The sequence below is a fragment of the Bos taurus genome, chromosome 29 (assembly GCF_002263795.3).
Source record: "Bos taurus isolate L1 Dominette 01449 registration number 42190680 breed Hereford chromosome 29, ARS-UCD2.0, whole genome shotgun sequence".
NCBI classification, from domain to species: domain Eukaryota; kingdom Metazoa; phylum Chordata; class Mammalia; order Artiodactyla; family Bovidae; genus Bos; species Bos taurus.
In genome coordinates, this window is record NC_037356.1 from 41,921,536 (window position 1) to 41,933,150 (window position 11,615).

At 46.3% G+C, this 11,615-nt stretch overlaps 1 protein-coding gene across 1 annotated transcript; it reads left to right on the forward strand.

Moving 5' to 3' along the window:
* The first annotated feature begins 561 nt into the window (after positions 1-561).
* Positions 562-6,365, forward strand: LOC100336631 (phospholipase A and acyltransferase 3). The gene is made up of 4 exons (XM_059883153.1): positions 562-568; positions 735-857; positions 5,996-6,264; positions 6,336-6,365. Exons 1-4 carry the CDS (start codon positions 562-564, stop codon positions 6,363-6,365), a joined length of 429 nt encoding a protein of 142 aa, XP_059739136.1.
* Positions 6,366-11,615: the final 5,250 nt, after the last annotated feature.

Sequence of the window (11,615 nt, forward strand, 5' to 3'; positions counted from 1 at the left end):
CGGTGTCAGAAGTAGAGGAGTGAGCACAGTGCACAGAGAGTTTTCCTTTGCTTATCACACACACATGCACGCACTCTCACCCTCAGGAGGAGCAGCCAGGGGGACGTTACTGCCAGAGGCAGACTCCACCTGTCTGCCAGGCTCTGGGTCAGGTAGGGGAGTGTCTGTGGAATGCCGCCCCCCCCCCAGATTTGGTAGCCTCTGCAGGGCCCCCAGGTGGGCAGTAGTCAGATAACCCATGTGCTTGCATATTGGTCACTATGGTGGTCAAGACGATGGCCTGGGAATCAGGCGGCATAGCGCTGAGTCCTGCTCACATCACTCAGGGGTGGGTGGTTTTGCAAAATCTCCTCTCCATCTCTGACCCTTGATTTCCTCTTTCATCACACGGGGTTCACAACAGAGCCTACCTCATAGGCGGGTTGTGTAAATTTATTGAACTATTCCTGTAAAACTGGTCAGCAGAGTCCTTGGCTCAGAGTAAGCGTTCAGTAAATAATATACTAGAAAGAGTAACAATAAGGTAGAAGTCCCAGCAAGGTGTACACTTTGCAAGTAGTAATGACAGGTGGGCAGGCCCATAGTCCCTGGCAGACATGTGAAGTGGGCCGGGCACCAGCGTGGCTGGGAGGGCTCGGAAGGACGTCCTGGAGAGCTGTGAGATGAAGGCCGCTCAGCTGCTCCCTCGGGTCTGAGCCCACCCTGGTTCCCAGCTCTCCCATCACCTCTAACAGCCTTCTTCTTGGTTTTGCAGCCCGAACCCCAGCTTGGAGACCTGATTGAGATTGTCCACGGTCCCTACTCACACTGGGCTGTCTACGTTGGCGGCGGATATGTGGTCCACCTGGCACCCTTAAGTAAGGGCACCCAGGGCCTCCACCATGCTGAAGCTGGAAGCAGAGGGGATAGGGGAGCTGTGGGTAACCAGGGACCCCAACATTCCTCTTGCTCCCCAAATGGCAGTTGGTTCCTGAATGCTACAAGAAGACATCTTGGTGTAGGGCCATGGTTTTCAAACTCTGCTCCTTGGAACCCAAGGGGTGTGCAGAGAAATTGAGGTGGGATTCCAAGGGTGCATTTCTACTGTAATGCATTTTATATGTTATGACTTTGTATAAAACACATTCAACTTTTAACTTTAATCTTAATTAAATAAATCACTTGGAAAGAGCACAGGTGTTTGGGCAGCAGAGGTGACTGTGGATCCAGTTTCATTCTCCACCCTCTGTTTCCTCATCTGTAAACTGAGGTTGAAAATTCTTAACTTGGGGTATTGTTGTAAGGATTCCCCCACTCCCTTTTCCTAAACTATTTAACTGTGGACAAATCTAAATGCAGTAAAATGAACAATATAGTCAAGTATATAGTCAATGAATTTTTAAAAATATATCCATCCATGTGACGATGAACAGATCAAAGCCTAGAACATCTCCACGGCCCTTAAAAGCCCCTCATAGCTCTTCAGGACCCTCTCTCCCTCCTGAGAGGCAGCCACTCCCCTAGATCCTCCTGCTTTTTTTGCCTGTTCTAGAACTTCAGGGCAACTCTTGTGTCCAGCTCTTTCACTGGCCCCATAAAGTCACCCATGCTGTTCTTACTTCTCCATTGCTGTGTATCCTCAGACAATGGGAATCCCTCAATTTGTTAACCACTCTTCTGCTGATTGGCATTGGATGTTTCCAGTTGTAGGCTGCTCCGCATGTGGCTGCTGTGAACATTCTTGGGTGTGTCTTCTGCTGACTTAGGGTGGTAGCAAAATCAGTGACCTCATGCTGTATTTATAGAGAAATCAAAGTAACCACAGTAGAAGTCACCATCCCCACCCTGATCAACCAAACCACCAATCTCAACATCCACAGAATCTGCCTTTGCCCTTATTTGTAAAGCCAGCCCTGGGTTGGACTAGGGCCCTGGACTCCTCCTCTTACTTTCATAGGCATTTGCCCTCAAATTCCCCCCTGCCTTCTGTGTTGTTCCTCTTGCCTTTGAAACCACTGGAATATCTCCCACTGGTAAACAAAGACCCCCTTGACCACACATTCTCTCTACCTAACTTCCCATGGGGTAGATCTCTTGTCTGCCGTGGCCATTGCTGGCTCCTCACTTCCCATCCTCTCTTCTGTTCCACCAGGGGGTATTTATGCCCCTCCTGGAACATCTTTTATCAAGGCTTCATCAATATCCTGGTTCCACGTCTTCTTGCTTCTCTGCAGCATTTAGTACGAGTGACCTCTCTCTATGCTTCCCCTGGCACTGCCTTTCTTCCTTTCCCACTAGGCCCTTCCTTGTGGCCTCCTGTGGGAGGCGGGTAGGGTGGGTTCCTCTTGCTCTCCCATATCTCTCATTTTTACTCCTCCTTCATCTGTGTCCTGAATTCTAATACCTTCTATTTGTTGATATCTCCGTAAGACCACAACCTTAACTTAGGCTTCATCCTGCTCAGCTTCAGACTTGTATAACCTCTTGACTACTTGGCATCTTCACTTAGGTGTCTAACTGGCATGTTGAACTTGACACACCTCAGATGGAGGGCTCCAGATGACAACACCATTCAGTTGCTTAGACCAAAGTCTACACATCATCCTTGATCCTTTTCACCTGTACCTAATCCATCAGGAAATCCCATTGGCTTTATCTCCAAAGCAGACCCGCAATCTGATCATTTCTCAGCATCTCCACTGATGTGCCTGGGGTAAGATACCATGCTCTCTCACCTGATGCTACTGCAGTTCTGCTTGGTCTCTCTGCCTCTTGTCCACGATTGTCAGTCCTTCCTTTACTGGGCAGCCAGCATGATCATTGAAAAATATAAATCTGATTATGTCACTCCTCTCCCTAAAATTTCAACTGGCATTTCTGTCACATATAGAAAAAGTTTCAAATCTGTGCTGTGGCCTCTGAGCCTGGCATGGTCTGGCCCAGGCTGCCTATCTGATCTTCCTCTTCTTCTCTCTTCTTGGGTCTCCAGACTTCACTGGCCTCCTGGCAGCCTTCCTTCCTGAGGTCCTTGCTTTTGTTCTCCCTTCTGCTTGTGATGCTCTTTCCTGGCTCTCACCAAGGCTGCCTCCCTTTCATCATTCAAGTCTCAACTCACATGGCCATTCCTGGGCATGGCCCTCCCCAGCCTGAGCGAGGGCAGCCTCCCCTGGTCATCCTCTCCTGTGTGACTTCACTTAATCTTCCCCACAGCCTTTTCAAAACCTGAAAGTGTTTTCTTTGTTCTATTTGTTCACTGTCAGTGTCCTTTCACTAGAGTGTATACTAGTTGAGGGCAGGTACGCTGTCAAGTTCATGGAAGGCTTCAGCACCTTGGACAAGGCCTGGCACATAGTAGGGCCTCAGTATTGACTGACTGTGCTGAGTGGGTGTAAATGCTGGACAGGAGACAGGAAAAGCATGACAGAGGTCTTGGTGGACAGTGTGACACCCATCATGGGTGAGCAATGCTCCTTAAAGGGAAAAGATGCTTCTGTCTGCATCTCCTCATTGGAGCTTCACAGGAATCTTGTGAAATAGGTGAGGCAGGGGAATTGACCTCATACTACTGAGAAAATGGTGGAAGTCAGAGCTGGAAGGAAACTTAGAGAACGGCCCAGTTCTAATGAGAGCCAACACTTGCTGGGCACTAACCCTATGCCAGGCACTGGTGGGGGCACATTACCTAATCTGTTTCTTCAATCCTTGCAGCTCCTCATCCACAGCTGTAGGCACAGGTGGGACTTGTTGGACCTGTTCGACAAGGAACTGGGGACTCAGAGAAGTTAAGCAACTTGTCCACAGTCATATAGCAGAGTGTCGCAGTGGTGGGACTGAAACCCTGGCCCTGACTCTATCTCCTGCCTTTAAACCTGATGCTCTGCTATGAAATCTGAGGTTCCCCAAATTTCATTCATTGATTATTTGCCATATTCATGTGCTCTTTCTCCAATTGTTTAATTGGTATTTTCTTTAATGTTGTGTTCACTTCCTCAGTAGTGTCCGACTCACTGTGACCCCATGGACTGCAGCATACCAGGCTTCTCTGTGCTTTACCATCTCCCAGAGTTTGCTCAAACTCATGTCCAATGAGTCAGTGATACCAACCATCCATCTCATCCTCTGACATGCCCCTCTCCTGCCTTCAGTCTTCCCCAGCATCAGGGTCTTTTCCAATGAGTCAGATCTTTGAGCCAGGGGGCCAAAATGTTGGAGCTTCAGCTTTAACATCAGTCCTTCCAGTGAATATTCAGGATTGATTTCCTTTAAGATTGACTGGTTTCATCTCCTTGCAGTCCAAGGAACTCTCAAGAGTCTTCTCCAACACCAGCTGCAAAAGCATCAATTCTTTGGCACTCAGCCTTTTTTATTGTCCTGCTCTCACATCCATACATGACTACATGGACCTTTGTCAGTGAAGTAATGTCTCTGCTTTTTAATATGCTGTATAGGTTTGTCATAACTTTTCTTCCAAAGAGCAACCGTCCTTTAATTTCATGGCTGCAGTCACCATCCACAGTGATTTTGGAGCCCAAGAAAACAGTCTCTCATGACTAACTTTAAAAAGGAAAATAATTCTTTTAAAAGGAGCCTTAAATTCCTAAATTGATGTGTTTTAATGATTCCATCTTAGCTTGTATTTGTGAATTCCCAGCGGTGGCTCAGCTAAGTTAAGTGACATGTCAAGACCGTGCAGTGATGGAACCAGAATCAGCACCCATTGCTTCTGCCTCTGAGCCTGCACACACTCTCACCAGGGTGGCACCCAGCGTGTGGAGTGTAAGGAAGCCCTCACTGTTGGGTGTTGACTCTGAACTTGCACCTCTGAAGCTGGAACCTCCTGAAATTCTGTGCCCCAGGCACCTTGCTTGCCTCTCCCCTTGTCCCAGCCTCCTACCTGCTTGCCGAGGGGCTGAAGTTGGATGCGTCTCCAGAGTTCCCCTGATCCAGTCCCCACGCTGACCCTTTCAATAGACTCGGGGCTCAAACACAGCATCATCTTCTATTTACCTCACTGAATCCATTAAGCACCTCCTGCCCTACTAGGAGGAAATCTGAATTCCTCTGATTTTCCAAATCTCATGGTTGTTCTCTGGGCAGAGGGGTTCAGTCCTCTCTGGAAAGCTGAGCAGAACAGGACCTGCACTCTGATCAGACCCTCTGGCCGTTGCTTGTTGCTGTCACGTGGTGTCACAGTGCAACATGTGTCCTGCCCCGTCTCATGGGATTCTTCCCCTCCTGGGAGAGACCAGGGGTTCCCGATCATGGCAGGGCCACAGAGGCTCTCTGAGGGACATGAGTCTCTGCTGCGATGTTCCCTGGGGTCCACCTCTTTAATGCAAGCCCAGTTTTCAGTCATCATACCCTCCCTACATGATATAAGCCGGTGACCTCAACAGGGATCTCTGTGCAGGCACCAGCTTTCGCTCCACAGCATTCTGGCCCCTGTTTTGACCCCAGATCCCTTTCTTCAAGGCAGCTTTATTTCTGGAAATCTGTTGCACCTTCCAGGCCCTCAGCATTGACCAGGGCTGTGCGAATGTACCCCTCCTTGACCTCCCTGGTGTCACTCCACTGGGAGCAGCTGTGGGGTTTTGGTCCCTTTATTCCCAGAAGGATGGAATCCCCTTCTGCAAACCCATTCAAGTTTTCTGCAGTAATCAGCTTTGTGTGTGTCAGAAAAGTGGAGCCTTGGCAGGGTCACAAAAAATTCACACTCTCTTCCCCCAGGGAAGTGGGTGTACTCAGGGCCCATACTGCACAATCAAGAGGGCCTCTGAAGTGTCACAGGGTGTACAAGACCAGCTTCTCTATGTTTAAAAAAAAAAATCACAACAAATCACAGGATTTTACTCCTCTTTATTTCAGATAAGAAAACCAGGGACCAGAGACCACAATGGTCTTATCCAAAGCCACATAGCTCTGACCCTGACTCATCTGCTCATACCATTGTGGATGTGGTGGATGCTAGGCTCCTGCTGGCCCAAGACCAATCGTGTTCCTCACCCTGAATCCAAAGGCAAAATCTCTGGAATTCGTTGGTCCACTATCGGGTCTTCCTTGGCCGACAGGGCCATAGTAAAGAAGGAGCGGCTGTGTGACGTGGTTGGCAAAGATCCGTACGAGGTCAACAACAAGCACGATGACAAGTACAACCCATTCCCTCCCAGCAAAATCGTCCAGCTGGCGGAGAAGCTGGTGGGCCGCGAGTTTTGCTACCGTGTGCTCCGCGCCAACTGCGAGCATTTCGTCAATGAGCTGCGCTACAGGGTCTCCCGCAGCGACCAGGTGGGTCCTCAGTGTGTCCCTAGATCCATGGTCTCTTATTTTTTAATTTCTCTTCTGTTTCTCTTACTCAGGTAGGACGCATCCCCCAGAAGTTGCAGTAAGATATATAGGATAATGGTGACAACAGTTAACTCTACATGCCAGGATCGAACTTGAATTGATTGCTGTATGAGTTCCTGTGGCTGCCGTAACAAATGGCCAGAAATTCAGTGGCTTAACACAACACAAATGTATTGTCTTATACTTCTGGAGGTCAGAAATCTGAAACAGGTCTCACGGGGCTAAAATCAAGGTGTCAGCAAGGCTGTGTTATTTTATAGAGGCTCTCACAGAGAACCTGTTTTCTAGTCTTTTCCAGCTTCAAGAGGCTGCTTGCATTTCTTGCCTTGTGGCTCTCTTTTGTCTTCAAAGTTAGAAATGGCTGGTTGAGTCTCTCTCCCATTGCATCACTATGATACTGACTCTACTCCTTCCCACATCCATCAGAAACTTTGTGATCACATTAGGCTTACTGGAAATCCAGAATAATCTTCCTATTCTAAGGTAAATTGATTAGCAAGTTTAATTCTATCTGCAATCTTAATTCTCTCTCTCCATGTAGCATAATGTATTTACAAGTATTAGGAATGAGGACATATTATGGAATTAAGACCTAGACATCTTTGGGGGATATTTTTCCTGCCTACCAGTTACTCTTTACACTGGGTACAGTTATTGTCCTGGGAGATCCTCTTGCTGTTATTCTAGAAAGATTTCCCTCTCTTGTCTCCTGCACCAGAGCACCATCTTCCAATCTCATGTCCTCTTTCTTGGTTTGTTGTTATTGTTGAATAGCTAAACTGTGTCTGACTCTTTTCCGACACCAAGGACTTTAGCCCTCTAGGCTCCTCTGCCCATGGGATTTCCCAGGCAAGAATACTGGAGGGGGTTCCATTTCCTTCTCCAGAGGATCTTCCCAATCCAGGGGCCAAACCCATGTCTCCTGCTTTGGCAGGTGGATGCTTTACCAATGAGTCACCTGGGAAGCCCTGTCTTGGTTTACACAGTTCTTGTGGTGGAAACTCCTTCAGCAGCTTCCTAAAAAAGGATGCATGGAAGAATTTTTTTTGAGATCCTGTATGTCTGAATTATTTTTCAATTTACCCTCCCACTTGATTTAATAGTCTGTATAGGTATAGAATGCCAAGGCTTCCCTGGTAGCTCAACTGGTAAACAATCCTCCTGAAATGCAGGAGACCCTGGTTTGATTCCTGGGTCAGGAAGATCCCCTAGAAAAGGGATAGACTACCTACTGCAGTATTCTTGGGCTTCCCTGGTGGCTCAGACAGGAAAGAATCTGCCTGCAATGTGGGAAACCTGGGTTCAAACTCTGGGTTGGGAAGATCCCCTGGAGGAGGAGGGCGTGGCAACCCACTCTAGTATTCTTGCTTGGAGATTCTCCATGGACAGAGGAGCCTGGTGGGCTATCGTCCATAGGGTTGCAAAGATTCGGACACGACTGAGCAACTAAGCACATAGGTATGTAATTCTAGGTTAGAAATTGTTTTACTTTAAGATTTTGAAGGCATTCTTCCATTGTCTTCTTGCTTCCAGCATTGCTATGTAGAAATCTAAAGTAATTCTGATTCCTGATCTTTTCTCGGTTTCCTGTTTTTCTCTCCTGCTCTAGAAGATGTAATGTCTTGTCTTTACCCAGTGTTCTAAAATCTCACTTTAATGTGTCTTGGCATAGGTCTGCTTTTATCCTCAAAGCACCATTTCAATCTGAAAACATATATCCTTTGGTCCTAGTAAATTTTCATGAGTTATTTCACTCTTGCTTCCCCTCCTCTGAGTTTCCTCTAGTGCCTCTTTTTGGAAAGTTTGTTATTCAAATGTTATACTGACCGCATTATTTCTTTATTTTTGCCTTTGGTAGCTGTTTTCTATAGCTTCATCTTTTCTGCTGTTCCTTCTGAGAGATTTCCCCAACTTTATCTCTAAAATGGAGTTTGTAATTTCCATCATATTTTTATTTTCTGAGAATTGCCTTTTTTCTCTCAACATTCCCTTATTTTTAATAGCACTGTGTCCTTCTTTATTATTGTTGTTGTTTAGTCTCTAGTCATATTTGATTCTTTTGCAGCCCCATGAGCCATAGCCCACCAGGTGCCTCTGTTCGTGGGATTTCCCAGGCAAGAATCCTGGAGTGCCTTTTCCAGGGGATCTTCCCAACCTAGGGATGCTGAATTGCCAGGTGGATTCTTTATCACTGAGCCACCAGGAAGTCCCTCTTCTTTACTGTATACATTCTGTTCTCTAAAGACAGTTTTTTTTTTTTTAAATGTTGTCTTTTCTTTCTCCAGATTGCCTTTTCCTTTTGTTTTGCTGTCTGTCTTCTATTTCAGAGGTCCTGCTAGATGTCTCGGAGAAGGCAATGGCACCCCATTCCAGTACTCTTACTTGGAAAATCCCATGGACAGAGGAGCCTGGTAGGCCGCACTCCACGGGGTCGCAAAGAGTTGGACATGACTGAGTGACTTCACTTTCACTTTCATGCCTTGGAGAAGGAAATGGCACCCCATTCCAGTGTTCTTGCCTGGAGAATCCCAGGGACAGGGGAGCCTGGTGGGCTTCCGTCTATGGGGAAGACACGCTGAAGTGACAGTAGCAGCAGCTAGATGTCTGCTACATCTAGATTGTGCACTCATGATTAAGAGTAGGGGGCTTGCAGAGTGAGCTCAGAGGGGACAGTGACTTGTTGACTTTGAGGTTCACTTCAGAGTAGACTGGGAACCCTCATATTGGTACCTTTCATTGTTTCCACTTGGGCCAGTCCGATTCCCCAGAACAGTTTTCCTGACTCTTATGTAGAGGGTAAAGTACTGGAAGCAGAGGGGACGGGAAGGCCAAGAGTCTCCATTTAGCATATTTATGGCCTTTCAATCCCTTTTTGGAGGTATGATACCCACACCCTCACATGTGCTTCAGACCCCAAATCTTCTGATTTTCATTGAGGTTAGGGAGTGGCCTCAACTCTCTCTTTCTTTCACCCGCTTCCAGAAGTACCTGGTGATGTTAATATGTGATCTTTTTCTGGGATTCTGTTGTACACAGTTAGCCCCCGACATATAAACAGTCAAGTTTTGAACTTTCAAAGATTCGAACTTGGGTCCCAGCAAAGTCAGGAATGAGTGGCATTGAAGCGTGCCCTCCGTCTCCTATTGCTGACAATCCTTCAGTTCCACCATCTCCCACCTCCTTCCCTCCTCCAGTCAGTAACTCTTCTTGCTTGTTCACGTGACACCAGCCCCTGGATGCCAGCTGTTGTTCTTCACTACTGTCCTTTTCAACGTACTATACTGTAAGATTAAAAATACATCAGAGGGCCACCCCTGGTGGTCCCAGCAGTAAAGAATTCACCTGCCAATGCAGGGGACACAGGTTCGATCCCTGGTCCAGGAGGATCCCGTGTGCCACAACTGCTGAGCCCAAAACTACCGAGCCCAAGTTTAGAGCCTATGCTCCATGACAAAGAGGAGTCCCCACTTCCTGCAACTGGAGAAAGTCTGAGCATAGCAATGAAGACCCAGTGCAGCCAAAAATAAGTGAATAATTTTTTTTAATGTATGAGAACCCTTTTAAGAGGATGACTCAGATGGTAAAGAATCCGTGTTCAATGCAGGAGACTGGGGTTCGATCCCTGGGTTAGGAAGTCTGCCTTGAGAAGGGAGTGGCAACCTACTCCAGTATTCTTGCCTGGAGAATTCCATTGACAGAGGAGCCTGGCAGGCTGCAGTCCATGAGTTCCCAAAGAACCTACTGAGCAGCTAAAGCTTTCACTTTCAATAACTATCTTTGAGTGTGATAATAAAGAATTTAAGTTGAATTTTTTAAAAAAAAGTATTCTTTATTCTTTGTTTTTGTTTTTTATGTATTTTTTGTGTGAAAAGTATTATAAATCTTTTACAGTACAGTACTGTATAGTTCATTGTGTTACTTGGGTACCTAAGCTAACTTTGTTGAACTTATGAACAAATTGGACGTAAGAACGTGCTCTCAGAACTGACCAGGTTACTATGTAGGGGACTTAATGTATTTAGGATTAATATTCAGCTTTTTTCACAGCTGCCTTAGCCTTTAGTGTTCTCTGAGTCCTAGTGGAATTATGCCTAAAACTAATGTCTTATTTTGTTTTTATTTGGAGTTCAGGAAGGAGTGAAATTTGATACATGTTCTGTTTTTACCCTGAAACTTACTCTTACTTTTCTGGGGTTTTTTTCTAATACAAGCAATATAAGTAAGATATCTTAATAATTTAAAGTATAACATCACCACTCTTTTTCATAGGTGAGTCATGTATGGAAGAAAGTGCAGACAGCACTTGCAGCCTTAACAGGTCTGGGCGCTGGGGATACAGCAAAGCTGAAGACAAGTGAGGGCTCTGCTAGGACCCAGGTCAGAGTTCACTGAGGTTCAATAGCAATTCCTGTTCAACTTTATGTGTATCTCAAGAGCTCCCTGTTGATCAGCCAGGATTTCAACCGTCTGGCTTCATCTCCCTGTCCTTTCCACAGTCACCCTCTGGGGATCTGTCTGCTTTAAAAACCCGCAGGCTGAAGGGAATTTCCCTCTTCAGGCCTGTGTATGTCATTGGCCAGCTGCCCCATTCACCAATTCCTTCCTCATGCTGCCCTCCTCTCTGCACTTCCCAGCCAATACTTGTTGACTCCTGAGTTTGTCAAGGAGGCTATGAGGCACATGAAGCTCCCTGAGCTGGACATCCTTGTTGAATGTACAGTGGGTACTCAGCTTACTGACACAGAGTCTGACTCACTCTCCTCTCACTTGCAGGTCATAGATGCTGTCCCAGCAGCTATCATCATGAAACTGAACCTGTTATACAAAATCACTCCAAAATCTGGGTCTTGAGGCATTTTTTTAATCTATTCTTAGCAGCCAGTAGAAAAGTATATAATGCCTTGCTTAAACTAGTGAAGTGGGCACTCTTTCTACTTTACTTCTGATATCTATGTCAGAAGCTTTCTCTCTCCTTTTACTTTAAATAAATATCTTTGCTGTGCAAAACTCTGAGTGACTGAAACTGCATCTTTGGTTCTGGAGTTAAATCTTCTCCTTTGGAGACCACAAATTCGACACCAAACACCATAAGCTATCAGTTTCTGGTTTGCTTTGTGGATTTCATTTTTTCTTACAATAATAAAAACAAAACCCAGTAAGGGAGGATTTTATTGGAGGACATGCATCAAGAACTGCCTGGCATGAAGTCTGTTGAGGGTGCAGCAAGGCTGTGTTCCTGCTGATGCCAGGCTCTGCTCTGGCTCTTTGATGATTTTTTCTCACTTTCGATT